The following is a 23,885-nucleotide window of genomic DNA, read 5'->3' on the forward strand; positions in this document are numbered from 1 at the left end:
TGGCATGCTGGGAACTGTAGTTTTTGCCCGCAGCTCCGCGTCTCAGGGGACAGTGAAAGCCGCTCGATCCGGCTCCATTCCTGGCACATGACTTGCATCCTCCAGAGATTGTGGGGAGGCCCTAGGGGAGGTGGGGGTCATCCCGAGAACAGTCGGGTGGCGTCCAGGCGAGGGGGGGGGGGGAGGACCGTCCCGGCCACGTGACCCCAGCAGGCCCGGCGCGCGCGACTCCTCACTGCTATTCCCGCCCCGCCCGGCAGTCGGCCTGCGCCTCCCCCGGCGCTGCTGCCACCTCGCGCTCGGAGGCGTCACGGAACGTGCTCTCCTCTCCCCCTCCCCCTCCCATCCCCTCCTGCCCTCCCCCACCTCCCCCTCCCGCGCCGAGACTCGCCGCCGCCGCCGCAGCCGCAGGAGTAGCCGCCGCCGGAGCCGCGCGCAGCCATGGCCGAGAACCCGGGCTTGGAGAACCACCGCATCAAGAGCTTTAAGAACAAGGGCCGCGATGTGGAAGTGAGTGTGCTTCCGTGGTCTGGGCCCGCCCGGCTCTCCCGCCTGGCCGCGGCGGCCCCACGGCGGCGGGGAGGGGCGGGGGACCGGCGCCGGGCTGGTTCTCGCCGGCTCGCGGTGGGTCGGAGTTGGCCGCCGCCTCCCGTCACCGCGGCCGCGGGCTGGGCAGAGCGGGCGACGGGACCGCGGGCCGGGCTGCAGCCACCCTCCGGAACTGCCGGCACAGGGACCGGGAAATGCCGGGGTTTTCGGCCCCGTCACGCGGGCGCGGCCTGCTGTCGGCGAGGAAGGGATGTGGAACTGAGGCGGGGTCCGCGGGCCGGGGCCTCGCGGGCCGGGGATGCTGCCGCCCCAGTCCGTCGACCGCACCGCGGAGGGGCCGGCCGCGACTTGCGCCGGCCGCCCGTGCAGCCTCCCGCCCGTGCAGCCTCCCGCCCGGCGCGGCCCCCTCGGTGTCTCCCGCGCTGCCGCACATGGAGCCGGGCTGTGCGGGTCCCCGCGCATATCTCCTGCGAGCCGGGCCCAGGCGGGCGGTGGCGGCCCGCCGAGGGGGGTGGGGACCAGCCGGGTAACTGACTTGTTTGAGGGTGGTGGATGGGGGAGGGTAGGATGCGCCAGGACCATTTTCTCATATTCCAGTACTGTCCTTTGGACCAGTCTTGATAAGCTATTCCAGCTCATGCTCCTGTTACTGTTGGCATTTGGAGCAAGCCGAAGGTGGACAATAGTTTACCATCTATTGTGTTGAGGCTTTGGAAGAGACGTTGTTCGACCTCCGCGCACAGGACCTGTTTTCTTAGCCGTTCTTGTAGTGGGATTGTGCATGGGATAATAATTTCTTTGACATATTCTACCGGAATAAATTGGAAACATAGCTTCTTACGGCCTTGTATATATCTCTTTCTTCAAGCCGGTACAATTTCCATGTGGTTGCAAAACTGTAAACATCTTGGTCACTTAGTTCGTTGCTACTCAGCATGTTGCCATTGTTTCATTAAGGTGACATTAGCAGGTACTATTTGCAAACTCGGCTTATTGTAGCAGCGCTAGAGGTCTCTCTGCAGCTACTGAAAGCAATGTAGTATACAGCACAAACTTCCCTGGGACTCTGACCTCTGGAATTGTTAGGGAGAACGTGGTTTTAAGTCCACAGCGTCCTTTTTTAATACTAGGTGACATGATTTGCAATTTTGCAATTCTTGATAAAGGGCCAGTGTAACTAAGAAGTGTGCATTTTTCCTGTTTTAGAGAAGGTGGTGGAGAAACTGTCCGTTTTCTGTTTTGTAGAGAAACAGACAAAACCCAGACGATTTTTCAGAGCTACAAAATTAAATGCTAATTGGGAAAACCCTAAGGAATTCCCATTTGAATAACACAAAAGTCATCTCTCTCTATTCTGGTCATGGTTAAATTTCTTTTGGGAGAAGTATTTCTAAGCAAAAGTGAAACTTAGGAATGGCAACAAGAACATTTTGGAACTGCCTCCTGTTAGTGGTCCACTTGATGATAGTTAATTTTGAACTTTTCCCATCAGTAATTGTTTTTGAAGCTTACCACTATTATAAAGAAAAACTTACATAGTTTGAAAAATACTCATATTGTTTGTACCAAAGAACTAATAACATTGTTTCCTCTCTTGGATATTGGTACAGGTTTTTGTTTTATTACTTGCCTATATTATTGTGTTCTGGGAGCTCAGTGCTACCCGGTAAGGACTCCTGCACTTAATAGGTATGCAATAAATATTTGCTGATGATCAGAATGTAATTAATGACTTCTGTATGCATGAGAAATAGAGGCATTCCTGCCAAGCCTTTTAGCCTGAAAATAGTGGTCATAATATTACATTTCCCAGGATACATTAAGGTAACTAAGGCATGAAATAGCAGACATTCAAATGGTAGTTCTAAGGGGCGGACACTACACTAAGAATTTCATGAGACTTTATTTAATCCTTATAAGAACTTTATGAACTAGGTATAGCATTATTCCTACTTTACAGGAGGAAGGTACTTTAGGGGAGGAAATGTGAGAGTGCTTATGTAGCATGTACAATTTCATGAAGTGGGTATGAGCATTCATTCACTAATTGTCAATTGGATGTCTAACTGTTGGGTCTTGGGCATGCAAAAGAATAAAATTCAGCCTGTACCTCAAGGAGTTTACAGTTCAGTGGGGTAATAAAAAAGTAAACTGATAATTACAATGTAGTACATCAATAAGTATATTCTGAGAAAATTCTAACTTGGGCTGAGCAGTCAGGTGGGGGATGTTCTGGTTGATTTCTAGTGGGTGAATTAGAGTAAGCTGATCCTGAAAGATGAAAGAAAGTTGGCCGGGTAAAATGCAGGAAAAGGGAGGGCACAAGGAAGGGGCATTGCAGGCTTGTGGGAGGAGTAATTCAGCAGTCCTGAGAGAATGCAGTAGGACTGCTGAGAGAGAAGGGAATATGACTAAAGGGTAAACTGGGGTCAAATGTGGTAAGTGTCTCTGTTGTGGATTTAGGTATAACCAAGACTATTTCGAGACAGGCTATTTCGAGACAGTGAGATGCACTTTGATGAGATGTGATTCCTACTTTTTCATGTGTAGGATAGACAAAAGATAAAATATAAAATATACAACCAGCTGATACATAAATAAGGTACTATGTGCAAGTATAAAATATTTTCTAAAGAAAATAAAAGTAAAGAGGAAATTGTGTATGGAGAGAGGGTGGAGGAAGAGCATAATTTTATAGTAAAGAATGGCTTCATAGAAAAGAGGTTGGTGAATTTTATAGGAAGTGTGTGCTAAACTTGAACAGGGCAAGAAGAAATTTGTGAATGAAAACTCAGGCGAGAAAGAGGAAGGAATAGTTTAGGGAGTGAAGAGATGAGACTTCCATATAGCCCATGGTGGTCTGAGAAATATATCTTAGCAAAGAGTTGCTTGGACACTTACTGACAGAGAGATCTGAAGGAATTTATTCCAGAGTAGAGTTAGAAGTTACAACATGATTAGAGCAATTGAAAAAGGTGACTGGCAGTAATATCTAAAATTAGTTCTGGAGGAATAATGCTCTCATCCCATATGTAAGGAGGAATTTTCAAAAAAGTTGAGATTGGGAATGATCATAACATCCAAATAGGATTTGAACTTCTCCTCCTCCTCTTCTTCCTTTTTCTTCCTGTTCTTCCTAAAACTCAAGTAGAGAAAAGGGATAAAATGTGTCCTAAGATCTGTAGGTATAGATAAGGGAGGGAGTAATTATTACAGGTATCAGTTTGGAGCTTGAGTAGGGGGAATGGATTTTGTAGCTAAAAACTAGGGAATAGTTTGTGAAAAGGAAATTCTTAATTATCTTCATGTGCTTTGGAATGTGTGTTTTAATAGCAGTTCTTTTTATGTAAGGCATTGTTCTTGGACTTTTTTCCCTTTTACAAAAGTATTTAATTTAAAACTTTCCCATCTACTTACAGAAAAGTGCACAAAGTGGAAATATTCCATTTAATGAATAGCTATAAAACATTCTGGTAATTGCCACCCAGGTCAACTTTGCTTTTTCTTGCCCCTGTATGCCTCAAGAATGTAATATTTTTAATCAGTAACAATAACTAATAACAATTATTTATAAAAATCTTAACATTTATTGTTTGCAGTGTACCTGTACCAAGTATTTTATGTGGGTTATTTAGTCTTCACAACAATCCTGAGAAGTATGTACTGTTATTATCCACATTTACTGCTGAGGAAGCTGGAGGCCTATGATTCTTAAGTAACTAGCCCTACGTCATGGCTGAGGGGGTATAAGTGGCAGGACCTAGGCTTCTAGTTAAGCGGTATGACACTAACACCAGAACTCTTGCTTATGTTTTTTTGCCATCTCTCCACTGCGTGGAGCCTTAGACCTGACTTGTATGAAATACATCTGAAACTTAATTAATGGGAAAAATATTTAAGAAATCTTGGCTATTTCACAGAAGCTCCTGTCTTGGTGTTTTAGAACCTTGCTAATAAAAATTTTTGATATCTTAATTATCATTTGGTTTATTTGCCTTTTTCTTTCCTTTTTACTATTACAAATTTTCCTTATTAGTAAGGAGCTAGTTAGTTGGTTTCACCAAGGATGTAACAACCCGTATCCTTGGGCTTAACACTTAAACTTTATGCTTAAGTTTCTAATGCTGGGGATAATACACATTTTCTCATCTGCAAATTTGACCAGCATTACCAGACTTGCTTTTTTTCCTGGAGGCTCTGTTGCTAAATGGTACTACCTAATTGCTCAAGCTTGAAACTTCTCCTTGACTCCCTTCTCTTTTCCCTTCCTTCACTTTTCTGTACTGGTCAATTATCTGAAGAGCCCTCATAATTTTACCTTTGATATTGACCTTATTTGCTATAGCTACACTAGTTTGGGCCGCTGTCTGAGCACCTGTATTAAATATGATAGTGCATCTGGCTTCCCTGTCACCAGTATCTTCCCTTCCCATTGTATCTTGTGGGTTGATCTTTCTGAAAAGTTTTCTTGTGTTGCTCTTTTGGTAAGGTCATTCCCAATGCCTTTGGCATAAAATTAAAAGTCCTTCAGATGCCACACATAATTCCTTTTTCCCAGCTGTGATTAAAGACTTGAGATGGCGGAGTAACCGTATGATTTCCTCTCCATGCCTCTGCACACGCTATTCTCTGTATACCTTCTTTTATTGTCTATTTAGTGGGGCTCACTCTAGCAAACTCGTGCTTCACTCAGACTCCTTCCTATATCTCTGGAACACAAAGATTATAATTCTGCCATACCATGTCATCCTAGTTAAAAAAAAAAAAAAAACCCAAAAAACCAAAAACAACCCTTCAGAAGTTCTCTATAGGGCCTTTCCTGACTGACCAATAACATACTTAGTACTGTTATTTTCTAGTCTTTTCCGTCTCTCTAAAACTTTCCTCAGTGAACTTTCCTTTACCTCTTTGGGATAAATTGCTGTGATCTACAACAACTTTTGCGTGTGTGTGTGTATAGCTGTTAAAGTATGTGGGCTCTGGGGAGGTGGGTGTGGGTATGGGGTAATTGGATGATGTTCATTAAGGAGGGCACCTGATGGAATGAGTACTCGGTGTTATGTGCAACTGATGAATCACTAAATTCTACCCCTGCAACTGATAATCCACTATATGTTAACTAAATTGAATTTAAATAAAAAAATTTTTTTTAAAAGAAGTATGCGGACTCTATAAAGAATCTCATTGAGGGTAGAGAGCTTGGGCTGTGAGTGAGTGGTCATTTAATGACCAGTTTTAAAAATTCAATAAATACTCTTGAGAAGAGAGACTAGATAATATACCTAAGAACACTGTACATTTGGGAGTGAGTGGTACACTGTGATTCTAGGACATCAATAATTTCTTTTGGTGTTGACTCCATGGCATTGATATTGTTGCCTAGCCCTCCTCTGACAGTCTGTTCTGCTGTATTTTTGTAACATGAACTAATTCATACTTGAATGCTGAAGAGGAATTGAAGAATTCATGTTGGTTCATATTTGTTTTTTGAGTTTATTTTTACCAGCACATTAACTGTTTAGCACTCCCGAGTAACCGCACTTGAACATAAACATGTGAAGTACAGAACATTGTTGAACACCGCAAGTCCAACAGTATGCATATGGCCCTTCACCCATATTCTGCCTCTAGGCTCCATTTAACCCGGAGTTCTGTCTTAAAGATGCTTATTGCCCTAACCACCTTGATGTATTACCCTCTTTTTTCTTAATTTTGCAGACCATGAGGTTTTTCAGGAATCTATGTATCACACAGCATAGAGGTTAGAATTATCTTTTCCTGAATTCACTAATGGCACAGAATCTCTCCTTGTTCTTCTGCCTCATTGATTACTTCTTTTTGGTTGATTCTGCCAACTTTTCGCCCTCCCTATTGAGTGTAGGCATGTTTTAGGATTCTGTTTGTGACTCTCTTAGCTATAGATAACTTTTCTTGCCCACATCAAGCAGCTCCCTTAGTTTTAACTATCATTTCAGTGTGGGGGACTTAAATCTATTTTAAGCATCTGTTGGAAATTAATCAATCACATGAACATCACATCAGCTCCTTAAGCTCAAAGAGTTTAAAACTATGTTCTGCCTTTTTTTTTTTCTTTTCTTTCTTTCTTTTTTTTTTTTTTTTCTGTTTATGGCATTATCATCACCCTCCCTGTGACCTGAACTTGAAACTTGAGAGGCTTCTTGGACTCCTTCCTCATCTTCCACATTCAGTCAGATGCCAGTCATGTAGCTTGAATCTCTGTGCTGTCTCTGGATTTTGGCTCTGCCTCTCTATTCACTGCCTCCAGCCCACTTTTGGGCTTCATACTTATCATCTGGCAATTTAAAAGTTACCCCCAAAGTAGTGGTCTTTCTCTAGTCCATGAGATCTTTCAGGGAGTCTGATAACTGATTATTTTTCCAGGTTCAACTTTACTTCCCCTCTCTCCCTGCCCCTTTAAGCTCTAGCAACACTGAACTTCTTATATGCTTATACATAATCTGGAATCCTGCCCTCCCCTGCTTGCCAATGCTATTTCTATTCTCAGGGCAATCCTGCTGACTGGAATATCCTGCCCTGCCTCCTGTTGCCTGGCTAATTCCTACCCCTCTCTAAATACTCGACTCTGGGTTTAGCTCTTAGGAGAAACCTTTTTGGATCTCTCATCTTCCCAAGTTGAGTTAGGTACCATTCTTCGCTCCTGAATATATATCTTTCTCATTGCAGTTACGATAATGTATTTCAATTATGTTGTCTCTCTTTCTCCTACTAGATTATGAACTTTTTGAGTACATAGACTCTATATCTTCTTTGCCTACTTCTTAGTACAGTGGCTGGAACAAAATAAGCACTAAAATATTTCTTGAAAGACTATATCTATACTAGGTACCACCAGCACAATAATTTCCTTAGAATACATTTTTGAACCAATGCTTTTAATCATTTAGTGCCTTTTCCTATTGCTTTCCAAATCAAGTTCAAACTTTTATTATAATAGGTAAAGTGTTGGGAGGTTAAGACACATGCATACTGAAATAATTTTAATTTTTTTCTTAATTTTTTATTTTCTTTTATTTTTTAAAGATTTATTTATTTTAGAGAGAGCATGTAAGCAAGTTGGGGAGGGGCAGAGGGAGAGGGAGAGAGAGACCCAAGCAGATTTCACACAGAGGGTAGAACCCAACTTGGGACTCAATCCCCAGACCCCACGGTTACAACCTGAGCCGAAACCAATAATCAGACACTTAACTGACTGTACCACCCAGGTGCTCCTCTTATTTTTTAATCATAAAAATATCCCAATATGTAGTAAGGTAGAGAGAATAGTATAATTCCATATGCATATCACTTGAATTTAATAAGTAACAGTTTGCTCTTTGTTTCACCTTTTGTTCCATCTGTATATATAATAGATATCATGACATTTTACTCCTGAAGACTTAAGGCTACTTCTCTAAAAATAATGCATTCTTAAATAAATACCATATCACGCTGACACAATAATTTCCTAATAACCTCTAATCTAGTCTATATTTTAAATTCCCAATTGTCCCTTATTCTTTTTTCCTTAACATTTGGTCATTAGAACCAGGATTAAACAAGGTCAGATCACATTTGGTTGTTTCCTAGGTCTTCTTTAATCTAGAATAGGCTCCTCCCCCCATTTTTTTTATTGTAGTAAAATATACATAACAGAATTTACTATTTTAAGTGTACAGTTCTGTAGCATTAAGTGCATTCACACTGTGGTGTAGTGATCATCACTATTCCATCTACAGAACTATTTCATCTTTCCTAACTGAAATTCTGACCTCATTAAATAGTAACTCTGCATTCCCTCTTTCCCCAGTTCCTAGCAACCTTCCTTCTACTTTGTCTTTTTTAATTTGACTATTTTAGGAACCTCACATAAGTAGAATCATGCAATATCTGTCCTTTTGTGACTGGTTTATTTCTCTCAGCATGTCTTCGAGGTTCATCCATGTTGTAGTATGTGTCAGAATTTCATTTCTTTGTATGGCTGAATAATATTCAGTTGTATGTAGGTACCTCATTTTGTCCATTCATCCCCTGGTGGACTTAGGTTGGTTGGCTGTTGTCCCTCACCATTTTATAAATGCTATTGATTTGTTGAAGAAATCAGGTCAGTTTTCTTTTATTAGGTTGAACCACATGAAATTTTCATTTTTGAGTCAAGTTATCAGTCAAATATCAGCAATTTCATATGATTCAACCTAATAAACTGTCCTAATTACTGGATATGTCTGTTTCTTTGTGATATTGCTTAACTTGTTCCTCCTATTTCTTACCACCCTCTGGATTTTCTGTAAACTGGAGGTTAGCTTCAGAGGCATGATTGTCTTTGGTTTAAGCATTTTTTATTAAAAAAAAAAAAAACTTCCATTGGTGATGCTGTGTACTTCAGACTATATCCCTACAGTGATACTAAGATCAGTGAGAGGGTTCAGATAATAAAGAATAGATAAAGATAAATTAGATAAAGATAGTTCAGATAAAGACTAGGGATGCCTGGGTGATAAATTTAATAAGTTGGTTAAGTGTCCAACTCTTGATTTCAGCTCAAGTCATGATCTCAGGTGAGATGGAGCCCAGTGTTGGGCTCCACATTGGGTGTGGACCCTGCTTAAGATTCTCTCCCCCACCCCACCTCTTTGTTTCTCTCTATCCCTCCCTCCCTCTCTTGAATTAAAAAAAAAAAAGTTTAATGTTACAATGTCACAAGCAATACATTTGGTGAAATGAATTTTAGTTATTTGGGTGCAATGTGATACAGACTGGGTAACATTTGAAGTGAAAGAGTATCCTGACTTCTTGGTATCCAGCAAAGGAGTTAAAAAATGTATCTGGAGACTCTAACTTCATTCAGAGTCAGTGACATTCTCTTTCCATGACTGTTCCTAAGTTGACTTTGGTTTCTTAGTATAGAGTTTGGCTATATTCTCACTTCCCAGTCTCTGTTCCTTTAGTTTGAAGGTAAAGCAATAGTAGAATCGTAAGGAGGATATATCTGTACTATGTGCAGTTTTGCTATTAAGAAAAATTTTGTCACAGCCTAGGATACCAACATTAATAGTTAAAATACAGTAAAAATAAATCATGACTGTATTTACTTGGAATTAGTCTTTCTGAATGGTTGTGTTTTCTGGGCTGTACATTTTATTTGTTTACATATCAAACTTTGTTTTATTTTGAAATGTTAGTGTTTCTGTGTCCTATACATTTCTCTGCCTTCTTAGTTAGAATCTAGTTTACTTATTTTCTTCTTTCTTGAGAATTACCATTATGCATATGGATATCAGTTTTTACTTTTATATAAGTAATGCCTTTAGGTTCTTAAATTTGTAGAATTTTATCCTTAATTTCTGTGTGGAGTTCTTGCTCTGCATAATTCTTTTGACTGTCCTTCCCTTGCACAGTCAGCTTTCTCTTTGATATTGTCAGCGTGTTTACTTATAGTAGTTCTCTTCCCATTTAATTTGATGCTTTGTATATTCTAGTGGCTTGGATAATGTATTAAACACATACTTATCATTTGCTATGGGCTGGGCAGGCATTGTTAATGCCAAAGATAATAAATATAAACAATATTGTCCTTGCTCAGTTTAGTGGGAGAGACTGATACCTAAGTATACTCTTGAAGAACATGGGAATTAGGAATGCCCGCCCACCCTTGTGCTGTCAGAAATTCACATATAACTTTTGATTCCCCAAACACTTAATTACAGATACCCTGCTATTAACTGCAAGCCTTACAGATAAGATAAACAGTCAGCTAACACATATTTTGTATATGTATGTCTTATATACTGTGTTTCTTATAATAAAGTGAGCTAGAGAAAAAATGTTAAAACCATTAGGAATAGAACATTCATTTATAGTACAGTACTGTAAAAAATTGTGTGTAAGTAGACCAGCATAGTTCAAACCCATGTAGTTCAAGAGTGAGCTGTACTCTGTATAGCATGGTACAGGTACGTAATTTGCAAAGTACCATGAGAGCATGGTGAAAGGGAGTGACTATACCTGGGCAAAGTGAATGAAGTTATGCAGAAGATCATACTTTAGCTAGGTCTTGAAGAATGAGTAGGAGTTTGCTAAAATGAAAGAAAAATAGTGAGTAACAGTGACTGTGTCATGGAATCTTAAGTCGTGATGTGTTGAAGAAGTAGTTGATGTGGTGACCTTACAATACATTCCCTTCTTTTGGAAACCACATTCTGTTTTGACCTTTCTTGGCAAGCTACTTTTCTGCTATTAGATATCTTTTGGGGATATTTTTAATCTAAGTGTTCCTACCTCCTTTGGTTAATTGAAGTGACTTACTCTTTCTGGTTAACACACAGCCTATCAAATGCAGTCCCTGGCATTTAAATCTTAAATGAGCTGATAGCGGGACCTAAGTTGTTTGCCTTGCAGAGGTGCTATGAAGAAATCTTTCATTAATTCCTGCCACTTAGATCTGCAGAGTTGTTTTCCTCCTGAGTTTTTCATAGATTATATTCTACAGCTTTTTATTTGGTTCTGTGAATTCCTCTATATTTTTCAGTAAATTCTCCTGCACTCCTTCCCCCCTTTTGTTTCTTAAACTAACTCAAGTCTGTTTTTATGGTTGGCGCCATAACTCTAATTTAAGGTGACCAACTGGTTTGCCCAGGACTGAGGGAGTTTTCAGGACGTAGGACTTTCAGTGTTCACACCAGTAAATTCCTGACCAGATCTTAACAAGTTGGTCACTTTACTGTAATTGAAACAGTTTGGGAATAAAGATAATGAGTTTGGGGAACCAAATGTTCAGATGGAAATATCTAATATGCAGCTGAAAATAATGTGTGCAGAACTAGCTTGCTTTGGTATTCTGAACTAAGTATGAGAGAGAAAAAAGTGAATACAATGATAACCAATAACTCCCTATGTACAAGGCACTGTGCTTCTTGGAATAATAATAAGTAATTTTCACATAGTTGCCATTATACAGGTGAAGAAAATGAGTTAAGAAATCTGCTTAAGGGGGAACCTGGGTGGTTCAGTGGGTTAAACCTCTGCTTTCAGCTCAGGTTGTGATCTCAGGGTCCTGGGATCAAGCCCCACATTGGGCTCTCTGCTCAGCAGGGAGCCTGCTTCCCCCACCCCCTCTGCCTGCCTCTCTGCCTACTTGTGATCGCTCTCTCTCTCTCTCTCTCTGTCAAATAAATAAATAAACTCTTTTAAAAAGAAAAAAAAAAAGAAATCTGCTTAAGAACATACAACTAGAAGGAGGCAAAACTGGAATTCAGTCCTAGATTTCCTACTTTAAAGCCCTCTTCCCTTAATAACCATTCTTCTACTCTGCCTCAGGATCCCTGCTCAAGGAATTTGTGGATTAATATGGAAATGATGTAAAACCAAATAAACACTTACAATGGAAGTATGTTGAGAAAACAGTGGGCACGTAGGAAAGACTCACCATGCGTGAGTCAGAGAAGGCTTCATGGAGATGATTATGCTTAAGAAGAAACTGGAAAGTGTATAGGTCTTTTTTTGGTAGTAAATCTTGGGTGGGCCTGGAGATAAGAGACACCTGGAGATAAGAGACAGTATGATATATTCTGGGGAATAAAGTAAATCAATATTTCTTACAGGTGGAGTTGGAAAGTTGGATAGGATAGACAGGGTGGGCAGAACCAGCTTGTGAAAGACCTCTCCCGGGTTTTGTGCATTTAAAACCATGGCTTGGGGCACGTGGGTGGCTCAGTGGTTAAACCTCTGCTTTTGGCTCAGGTCATGGTCCCAGAGTCCTAGAATCAAGCCCCGCATGAGGCTCCCTGCTCAGCGGGGAGCCTGCTTCCTCCTCTCTCTGCCTGCCTCTGCCTACTTGTGATCTCTCTCTCTGTCAAATAAATAAAATTTTTAAAACCATGGCTTCAGTTGCATCATAGGAGATAGATTGATGAGAGTGAGAAGGGAGCTAGAGAGGAACAGTGAGAAAACTCTCAGAGGTCTTAGAGATGGATGGTCTGACTAACAGCACTGGCACTGGGGTCCAGAAGCAGGAAAAGATTGTTTATTTGGCATATGTTAACCTTCTGGGTGTTTGTGGTTTTGGTTTTTTTTTTTTTTTTTTTTAAGATTTTATGTATTTATTTGAAAGAGAGAGAGAGAAAGAGCCAGCGCTTGCGCCCAAGTCATAGCGGGGGTGGGGGGGCAGAGGGAGAGAGAGAAGCAGGTTCCCTGCCAGACAGGGAGCTGATGTTTGGCTTGACCCCAGGACTGGGAGATCCTAACCTGAGCTGAAGGCAGTTGCTTAACCAGCTGAGCCACCAGGTGCCCCATGTGTTACCTTCTGGAACAGAGGTTAGCAAACTTTTTTTTGTAAAGGGCCATAATATCTTTCAAAGTGTAAATATTTTAGGCTTTGAGGGCCATATTATTTATGTCACAACTATTCATCTCTGCTGGAGCATGAAAGCAGCCATAAATGATAGGCAAACAGATGAGTGTGGCTATTCCAATAAAACTTTATTTATAAAAAGAGGTGGCAGGCTAGATTTGTCTGGTGGGCTGGATTTGGCTCAAAGGCTGTGGTTTACCTAACCTCGTTCTAGGATGATATGGCCAGTAGTGAAGACTTGGAATATAGTTCAAGCAATGATTTTTAGTGATTAAGATGATAACGTAGATGAGGGTTCTTGGTTATAAGAAGAAAAGAAGCTAGGGGAGGAAAGAACCCGAGGAAGTACATCATCTTAGGGCTGTAGTGAAAATGCCATTGAAGAAAAGTAGTGTATCAGAACTTAGGGGAGGAGAGTTTCCTGAAGGAGGGGCGGTAGTTGCAATATCAATGCTGCAGAAAGGAGAGGTATGGTGAAGGACCTGAAGTAAGCCATTCATTGTATTTGGCAATTAGGGCCAGGGAAAAGTGGAAAACTTAGACAGTAGAAGAGGCTGGGGGAGCTATATTATGATGGAGTGAGAAGTGAATTGCTGTTGAGGTAGTAGAACCAGTCAGTAGAAACTCAATTTAAAAATTTAGTAGCCATGGGAAGGAGGAACCAGAGGTTAGCGTGCAGAGGAAGTAGGGGTAGAGGAAGGCTCTTTGTTGTTTTCTGTTTGTTTACACGTGTGAAATTGACTGTTGTTTGTAGGCTGAATTGAAGAAGCCAGAGTAAAAGAGTTAAGAGGCTGGCTAGAAAAGGAATAAGTGATTGTGCCAGGAGTAAGCAGGGAGCTGTTAGGGAAGTGATGTAAAAGATGTTAAGTTGTGGTTGGATTTGGAAGTGCCTCAGGTGGAAATCACTTGAAGAACAGACAGTAGTGAGGATGGGCCAAAGTAGGGTAGAGAAACTGAAACAGATTATTTCTAATAGCTTCTATTTTCTTTGATGTCATTATCTCTAGAGAATAAAGGGTCTAAGAGAGGTAGTACGTGAAGAAAGGGTGATTTGGGAAATGCAGGTTATTTGAGGAGGAAAATACCTAGGATTAAGGGCCCAGCTGAGTGAGACTATATTGTTATTTTATAATAGTTGTAAACAGTTTTCAGTTGATTGTATCAGATTTAGCTGTAATTGCATTTTAGATTATAGTTAGAATTGTTAAACCAAATTCAGAGTATAGAGGTCATATTCAGTTGAATCATAAAAAAATTGAACTAACAGGAATATTAGGATTTAATGAGTCCAAATCCTGTTTTCCATAGATGTGAAAACTGAGCACGTACAGAAAGAATGAATGTTGTCCACTCCTCTGGTTGGTAACCAGGGATATTTTTTTTTATTCCAGTACTTGTGTTATTTAACACAACACACTTAAAGATGACAAAAGCTCTACTTTATTGCTTGACCGATTGATTGATTTATAGGCTCCATGCCCAGCATAGGGATTGAATTTTTGACACTGCGATCAAGAGTCGCATGCTCTACCAATTGAGTCAGCCAGGTGCCCTGACAAAAGCTATATTTTAGAAAACTTTCAAACATATACAGAAGTACAGAGAATGAGATAATGAATTACCATGTACCATTTTAAAACAGTTACAGTTTATGGCTGTTTTCGTTCACTTATATCCCTCACCACTTCCATCTTCCTCTGGATTATTTTGAAGCAAATTCTAGACCTTTTTTTTTTTTTTGAGAATGAGAGAAGCAGGGGTAGAGAGAGAATCTTAAGCTGGCTCCATGCCCAGCTTGGAGACTGAAGCTGGGCTCAGTCTCCTGACCCTGAGATCACGACCTGATCAGAAATCAGGAGTTGGATGCTTACCCAGTTGAACCATCCAGGCACCCCCAGGCATCATTTTTTATGTGTTAGTATTTTAACATGTATGTCTAAAAGTTAGTTTGATTTTGACACCAATTCTAACTTTGGAGTTTTTCCTCATACCGAGTAATTTCTCCCATACCAGGAGGGTGTCCTACAGTTCAGTTCAGTTCTGACACTATGTACCTGATAGCATCAAATCCCACAGGTTAAGGGCTTAGTTTACAAGATTTCATGCTTGCCCCCTACCCCCTTTTGATCTACCAGATTTAGATTGGAGGTTCTCACAATCTAATCCCCCTCCTGTTTAATATGCTGGAATGACTCACAAAACCCAGAGAAACATTTTACTTACTAGATTACCAGTTTATTATAAAAAGATATAACTCAGGATGGCCAGTGGAAGACATGCTTTCTCTTGCAGAGTGCCACTCTCTGTACCTCCACGTCTTCACACCAGGAAGCTCTCTGCACCTGGTCATTTTGGATATTTATGAAGCATGCTTAATTAAATCATTGGCTATTGGTTACTGAGGTCAATCTCCAGCTCCTGTCCCTTCCCTGAAAGTTGGGGTGAGTGGAGGGACCAGAAGTTCCAGTACTCTAATCACATGGTTGTTTCACCCGGCAAACAGCTCCCAGCCTTAGGTGACCTAGGGGGGCTTTCCAAAAGTCACTTCATTAACATAATCAAAGACACCTTTATAGTTGTCAACGCTTAGGAACCCCTGAGGGTTTTAGGAGCTATGTGCCAGGAACACTGCATGGAAACCAAATATATATTTCTTACTATAAATCATAGTATCACAGTAATACATATAGTATTATCCTACTTAAAAACCCCGAAACAATGTTTGTCATATCATTAGGCAATTAAAAATGTACTTTATTTATTTTTTTATTTTTATAGATTTTGTTTATTAGAGAGAATGAAAGAGCACAAGTGGGGGTGGGAGGAGCAGCAGGCAGAGGAAGAGGGAGAAGCAGGCTCCCCGCTGAGTAGGGAGCCTGATGTGGGGCTCAATCCCGGGACTCTGGGATTGTGACCTGAGCTGAAGGCAGATGCTTAACCATCTGAGCCACCCAGGCACCCCCAAAATGTACTTTCAATATAAAATTTCAAAGTAAAAATACTTGCTATTATATCGTGCACTTGGAGACCAAAAGAACATTGGTCAGTTGTTTGGGGTTGGGTGTGACATAGAAAATTAATAAATAATATTTTAGATAATTTTTCCCTTCTCTACTCCAACTAAAAAGAGAAATAAAGGAATAATCTTACCTCTGTCAGAATAGGTCAATATTAATGTGTAGTTAATTTTTATGAAGGTAGTGTAGAAATTGTTACAGAGGAGACTTCATGGAAATCAAGCTATATCTGTGTTTGCAATATTTTAATAGTGATTTTTCTTTCACTTTTTTTAAGTGAAATGACTAATGAATGCTCTACATTATCAGAAAGATATTAAAGTACTCTTTTTGTCTTTGAAACAGCTTGATACATTCCAGTTTATTATACCTTTACTGTTAAGAAAACACAACCCAAAGTTTTCGTATCAAAAGTAGAAGCATTAGAATTATAGAGAGATCAAGTGGGACAGCAATGAATTTGTGTAATGGTTCTTCTGTATTAAAACACTATGTTCTGGGATGCCTGGGTAGCTCAGTGGGTTAAGCCGCTGCCTTTGGCTCAGGTCATGATCTTAGGGTGCTGGGATTGAGTCCTGCATCAGTCTCCTTGCTCAGCAGTGAGCCTGCTTCTCTCTCTGCCTCTGCCTGCTTGTGCACACTCTCCTCTCTATTTCTGACAAACAAACAAATAAATAAATAAAATCTTGAGAAAAAACCCCCAAAATGCTGTGTTCTTTCTTTGCATTCACTATCTCAGAATTGCAAAGCTGGTAAAGATTCAGCTTTTCTGGATGCCTTTTTGATGTATACAGAGGGTGTTAAGGTAGATGTTGTCATCTTTCTGTATTTAAGATAACAGTAGAGAGACAGGGGTAGAAAGCTGAACAGAGTATGGAGGAAGGTAGCTGGGCAGGCATTGAAATAACTAGAGATTGAATAGTGTTTTAATCTTCCTCTTAAATTCACATGTGCAAGAAAAAAAGCCTGAGAAGGATGATCATGTTAGCTGGGTATTGGGCTGTAGATGGTAGAGATGCAAACAAAGATGGTAGAGAAACAGCTTACAAACTTTGTGTTATACAGTGTTAATCTCAGCTAGTAGAGAGCTAGGATCTTTTTAGAAATTTGAAACTTAATTTGCTAAGTTGAACCTAGTTCCAAGAATATCATTCATATATATATATATACACACACACACACACACTATACATATATTATATAACATATAATATATATTATGTAACATAATATATATATATATATCTTGGTTTTAGAATAAGGTATAATTAGGAAGATTTATTGAAGCTTTTTTTAATACTTCATAAAAACAAATTTTTAATTACTTCAGCATCTGGTGTTTTAAACAAAAACATAGAAGTGGTTAGAATGTTTTGGGAATGGTGCTGCATAACACTGATTTGTGTACTAATTCATATTAGTAGTTATTCACTTATTAGTTAAACTTGTAGTATAACTAACTAGTTATACTATGTTTATCTTAAAGTTAAATTTATTTGAAGGGGGAAGAGAAGACGAAAATATAAATCATGATTTTAATGAGCAAATTTCAGCACATAGATATATATTCACAAATTTTAGGGAGAAAGTTTATAAACTGATAATTCCCAGGTAGAGCTATCACACTCTTTAATTATAAAATGCAATTTACTCCTGTATGAAAGTAAGTTCTCATTGACTGAAATCCTGTAGTAAGAGTGACAATAATTTGATGTGCCTGAGTACTGCAGTCGGTTAAATGACTTTTGGTTTTGGCTTGGGTAGTGATTTCATGATTGTGAGCTAGAGCCCTGGGGATCTACTTAAGACTCTCCTTCCCCCTCTGACCTCACCCCCAAATCAATCAATCAGTCTTTTTTTTTTTTAAGTGACAGTAATTTAAAATGCTTCCTCATTCCCCTTGGACAGTTTACAGTTACTGTCATGGCTGCTGGCAGCAGTAGGGTGTTCAGTTATGCATTACGTTTTGGGAACATTAATTTTGCTGGAATAAAGGAATTTGTACTTAGATGTTTAAGTTCTATAAGGGCTCGATATTTGCTTTTTGTTTTCTAAACTTTGTGAATGTGAGGCAAATACAAACACTTTTCTTCATCCTTTTGAGCTTTGAAACTTTGGCAAAGTGGAATATTTGAGAGTCTTGGAGCTAAATTAATCTAGATTTGGAGTATAGAGGGAGAAAAAACATGGACTATATACTGTGATTATGGTATAGTGCAGACAGCATTGTCACTGGTTATGACTCGTGTGAGTTCAGATTTAACATTGGTTGTGTAGGATACCCTTATGGTATTGTGGAGCAGAGGGAAATAACGAATGAAATAAGATTCCTACTTTCACGGGGCATTTAACTTAGTAGGGTAAGTAATACAGCTAAAGGTAACTATAAGGCAGAATGCAGTGGTTTAATAAAAGTAGATAGTTTGAGAACACAGAGGAAGGACAGATTAATTCCACCTTTGAAGATTTGTCAGAGCTTTATAGCAGAGCTGACACGAAGTGGACCAAACATTTCATGGTTTGAGCAAGATGTTGAATTAGAATGGCAGAGAAAAACACATTTTTTTTTCCTTAAGCTAATTTATTTATGATCATGTGTGAATGAATTTTTTGATTCGTGGCAGTGACCCAGAGCATTACCATGAAAGTCTCTGTTTCCCATTTGGTGTACTGCTCTGGGGGCCAACTGAAGACCTAGGTGGTGGAGTCCTTGCAGTCTTGTTTCTTAATCTCTGTATACTATATAAATATTTTCTGTGTGCCATGATGTGAAAGAGATCAGGATTTAATTTTTTTTTTAAGATTTTATTTATTTATTTGGCAGACAGAGATCATGAGTAGGAAGAGAGGCAGGCAGAGAGAGAGAGAGAGAGAGGAGGAAGCAGGCTCCCTGCTGAGCAGAGAGCCTGATTCGGGGCCCGATCCCAGGACCCTGGGATCATGACCTGAGCTGAAGGAAGAGGCTTTAACCCGCTGAGCCACCCAGGTTCCCCAAGATCAGGATTTTAGATTAATTTTAGATTACTTAATACTTCCCTTCTGGTCATAAGTTCTTTAATATATTATTTAGCTTTTGTCAAAAATAGCTAGATAATACTCATAATATAAGAACACATTCTGAGTGCATTGTATTAGTTACCAGTGCAGTCTTCTGATATATTAGATATTCGCTCCATGCAGTGATTAGGGGGCCCCCCCAGCCAGGTTTTTCACTTTCATTCTGTGATTTTGTATTTGTGAACATGATGGCATTAAGTGAGGATGTGATACATTTAGGGTCATGATTAAACTTTAAAAATTATGTGACCAAAATATCCCTCCTTACGCTTTTCCTCTTGGTAAACATAGTAAGTACTGGACCTGTTTCTGAGAGAAATATTTTTACTCTTTACAGCAGAATAGGTATGGGGGAAGAAGGAAGGTTGGGCAAATCTGTGTAGGGCAGGGATAGCTTGAGAGGAAATCTAGAGCTGCCTTCCTCCCTGAAAAGGGAGAAGGAACCAGAAGACAAACTTAGTTTTAAAGTTTCAAATTTACAACCCTGAAGAAATCAGGCGGCTGGATACCTAGGCCTAGCTGTTACAGGAGCCCTCTAGTTGTGTGACTGTTGGCAAGTGTTGAATTCATGCTCGGGCTCTAGATTCTGGGGCTAGTGTGACTTGAAATACCACCTCCTCCACCCCCAGTGATATCGGAGAGGAGAAACTGGAACTCTGACTTTCTTATATCACAGAAGGAGGCACTAAGATGATTCTAGGATAGTGATAGTTTTGTGCCACAGATTTTCAGAACACATTACTTTGTGTGTGTGTGTGTGTGTGTGAGGTGAAAGATATTTGATGCCTAGGGGTGTTTTAGGGGTCTTCAGAAAAGATTTAGCACCCTCTTATTCTTTTTGTTTAGTTCTTCTGCCTAATAGACTTTAGTAATGTTAGTTTGGCTACATAGCAGTACTGTAAATAAAATGATCACTTTTGCTTAAAATAAATGTGACATTAATTAAATGTCATGTAAACATCATTGTGAGTTTTATTATAACACTGTTGAAGGTTAGCTATTGACCACTTACAAATTTTGTTTAATTATAAGGAATATATATCAACTGCCAAGTGGTGATAAGCAATACAACCAGTACATAATACAGTTTTTAATAGGAGAAAAAAATTAGAATGTTATTGGTAATTATATATTATAGAGAAATTAATCTTTGAAGCAAATTAATTTAGGAAGTGTTTTACATAATTTGAGGATTTCTCAGTAGGATAATGAACTTATTTTAAATTAGAGGTAATACACATAATCGGTAATATAAATTCAAAGGAGAAAATGAGACATGTCACCCTCACTTGCCACCTCTCTTTCTGCAAGTAACAACTCCTTTTAATAAATTTTATTGGGGTATATTTATCCATCTTAAGTATTTTGCCTGATGAGTTTTGCAAATGATTACTTCCTTATAAGCACAATTACAGTCAAGATGTAGAATATTTCTGTCTCCCTCAGAAGTTCCCTCATGTCCCTTTCCAGTCCTTTCCTCCAGCCCCAAGCAGATACTAATCTGCTTTCTGTCACTCTAGATTAGTGTGCTTTTTCCACAATTTCATGTAAAGGTAATCATAATACATACTCTTTTGTGTCTGTTTTTGTGATAAAACATTAATATTTTTTTATTTCCTTGGAGTTCAGTATTGTTAGTTGCTGACACATATTCCACTATATGAGTATATCACAATTTGCTTTACCATTCACCTGTTACTGGACATTTGGTTCTTTTCAGTTTTTGGCAGTTATGAGTAAAACTGCTGTGATATTTGTTTACAAACAAATGTGTTCTTTTTTCTCTTGGATAAATACTAGGAGTGAAATGGCTGCATTATATATAGTTGGTGTGTATTTAGCCTTAGAAAAAACTTCAAAACTCTTTGGGACCCCAGGGTGGCTTAGTCAGTTAAGCGTTTGTCTTCAGTTTAGGTCCTGATCCCAGCCAGGGTCCTGGGATTGAGTCCTGCATGGGTCTCCTTGTGCAGTGGGAATCTGCTTCTCCCTCTGCCTCTGTCTGCTGCTGCCCCTGCTTGTGCTCTCTTTCTCTAACAAATGAATAAATAAGATCTTTAAAAAAAAAACTTTGGAAATCTTTTTCAAAGTGGTTGTAGGATTTTACATTCCCACCGTAAGTAATGTGAGTTCCAGTTATTCCACACCTTCACAAATACTTTGTATTGGCAGCCTTTTTAATTTTCAGCATGTAGTGAGTATATGTTGGTATCTCATTATGGTTTTAATTTGCATTTTTCTGATGACTAATGATATTTAGCAATTTTTTGTTTATACACTCACAGGCTAGTTATATATCTTCTTTGTGTAGTGTCTGACTCTTGTTCATTTTAAAAGTTGGGTTAATTTTTCTAACTACTAAGTTGAGTTTTTTTAATAATCTGAAGATAAAAGTTCTTTGATACATGTATTATGAATATTTTCTCTCAATCTCTTGTTTGCCTCTTCATTTTCTTAACAGTGTCTTTTGAAGAGAAAAGGTTTTAAAGGTTTGAAGCCCAATTTATCAATTTTTCTTATATGGTTCATGCTTTGTGAAACATTTACCTACCCCGAGAGTTTTCCTTATGCAAAGCTTTTTTTTTTTTTGCTGTGTTTCCTTCTGAATTTGTTATTTGTTTTTTACATTTAGTTTCATGATTCATTTTGAATTAATATTTGTGTATACCATGAGATAAGTTCTTGCAGCAGTTCAGTTGCTGTGGCACTTTTGTTGAAAATCAATCGACATGGGTGCCTGGGTGGCTCAGCGGGTTAAAGCCTCTGCTTTTGGCTCAGGTCATGATCTCAGGGTCCTGGGGTCGAGCCCCGCATTGGGCTCTCTGCTCAGCGGCGAGCCTGCTTCTTCCTCTTTCCCTCTCTGCCTGCTTCTCTGCCTACTTGTGATCTGTCTGTCAAATAAATAAATAAAATCTTTTAAAAAAAGAAAAATCAATTGACATGTATACATATCGGTCTTCTGATCTCTGTTCAGTTTTATTGATCTATGCCATTATCTCACTGTCCACCGCTCTAGCTTTGTAGTAAGTCTTTTTTTTTTTTTTTTTTTTAAAGGAGCAGTGTGTTTGTTATAACCCCATTGTTCTGAGAAAACATTTTATAGAAAATACGGGTATGATTAAGTTTTGAAGTCAGCTTATGTAATCTTCTAACTTTGTTCCTCCTTTTCAGGATTTTTTTTTGGCTATGTAACAGACATCCATAGAAAACTTCACCCAACAAGGTTAGAATATACATATACATTCTTCTCAGGCTTATAAGGGTCATTCTATAGGCTAGATCACACGTTAGGCCATAATGAAGTCTCAGTAAATTAAGGGATACTAAAATCACGCTAAATATGTTTCTTGACCTCAGTGGAATAAAATTCACAAATTATGTGTGAATCAAACAGTACACTCCTAAGTAACCAGTGGGTCAAAGAAATTACAAGAGAATTGGGGGATGAAGAAGTTAGAGAGGAAGATTAGAAGAAATTTAAGATGAATAAAAATGAAAACACAGTATGTCAAAACTTACTGGATGAAGCTACAGCCATGCTCAAGAAAATGTATAGCTAGGTGCCCCTGCATTAAGGGGCACCTAGATGGCTCAGTTGGTTAAATATTTTTTTGTTTTACTCTTGGTTTCAGCTTGGTTTCAGCTCAGGTCACGATCTCTGGGTAGAGCTCCCCATGTAGAGCTCTATGCTCAGGGCAGAGTCTGCATGAGATTCTTTCCTCTCATTCTCTCTCTCTCTAAGATAGATAAATAAATAAACAAATAAAATCTTTAATACTACATTAAAAATGAAGTATAAAGTAAACTTATAGCAAACAGAAGGTCAGAAATCATAAAGATTAGAGAAGACAAACATGAAATCGAGAATAGAAAAACCAGTGAAATCAAAAGTTGGTTCTTTGAAAATGTCAACAATATTGACAAACTTCTACTAGATTGATGGGGAAAAAGAGAAGACTCAAATTATAGAAATAAATCAGATAATAAGGGAATGCTGTAAAAATTATATGCCAGCAAATTACATAACCTAGATTAAATGGAAAATTCCTAAAAAGATACAAACTACCAAAATTGACTCAAGGGGAACTAGAAAATCTGAATGGATTTGTAACAGGTAAAGAGATTGAATCCATAATCACAAAACTTTCCACAAAGAAAAGCCCTAGACAGAAGGTAGAGGGAACATTTTCCAACTCACTCTATGAGGTCAATACTACCCCATTACCAAACTAGATAAATGTATCACAAGAAAAGAATATTACAAACCCATGTCACTTACATGTATATAGATATACATGTCCTCAGGAAACTGGGAGCAAACTGAATTCAGCAAAATATTAAGAGGATTATACATTATGACAAAGCAGATTTTTTCCTGGGATGCAAAGCTAGTTTAATATATGAAAATCAGTCAGTGTAATATACCATATTGATGGAATAAAGGACAAAAAAAACATATGGTCATCATAATAGGTATAGATACAGCATTTGATAAAGTTCAGCACCCCTTCCTAATAAAAATATTCAAACTAGGAATTGAAGGGAACCTCCTCAAGCTGATAAAGTAAAGAGCATCTACAAAATATCTACAGTTGGCCTCATATTAATGGTGAAAGATGGAAAGAAAGCTTTCCCCCTAAGATCAGGGACAAGACAAAGATGTTCATTGTTCTTCCTATTCAACATTGTACTGGAGGTTCTAGGCAGGACAATTAGACCAAAAAAAAAAAAAAGTTTTTTTAATGAAAAAAAAGAAAAGACAGCAGATTGAAAGTAAGTAAAACTATTCTCTTTTTCAAGGTGACACAATCTTGTGTATGGACAATTCTAAGGAATCCACTAAAAATCTACTGAAGCTCTAATATGAGTTCAGCCAGGATATATAAGATCACTGTATA

At 38.9% G+C, this 23,885-nt stretch overlaps 1 protein-coding gene across 1 annotated transcript in view; it reads left to right on the forward strand.

Annotated features, from left to right (window-relative positions):
* Positions 1-270: 270 nt before the first annotated feature.
* Positions 271-23,885, forward strand: part of KPNA3 (karyopherin subunit alpha 3) — a 100,117-nt gene continuing 76,502 nt past the window's right edge. The window contains exon 1 of the mRNA XM_045080577.1: positions 271-510. Coding sequence (XP_044936512.1) covers positions 442-510 — 69 coding nt within the window. The 5' untranslated portion in view covers positions 271-441. The remainder of the gene's footprint in view (positions 511-23,885) is intronic.

The sequence above is a fragment of the Mustela putorius genome, unplaced genomic scaffold (genome assembly GCF_011764305.1).
Source record: "Mustela putorius furo isolate JIRA1106 unplaced genomic scaffold, ASM1176430v1.1 tig00000461_pilon_pilon_pilon, whole genome shotgun sequence".
In the NCBI taxonomy this organism is placed as follows: domain Eukaryota; kingdom Metazoa; phylum Chordata; class Mammalia; order Carnivora; family Mustelidae; genus Mustela; species Mustela putorius.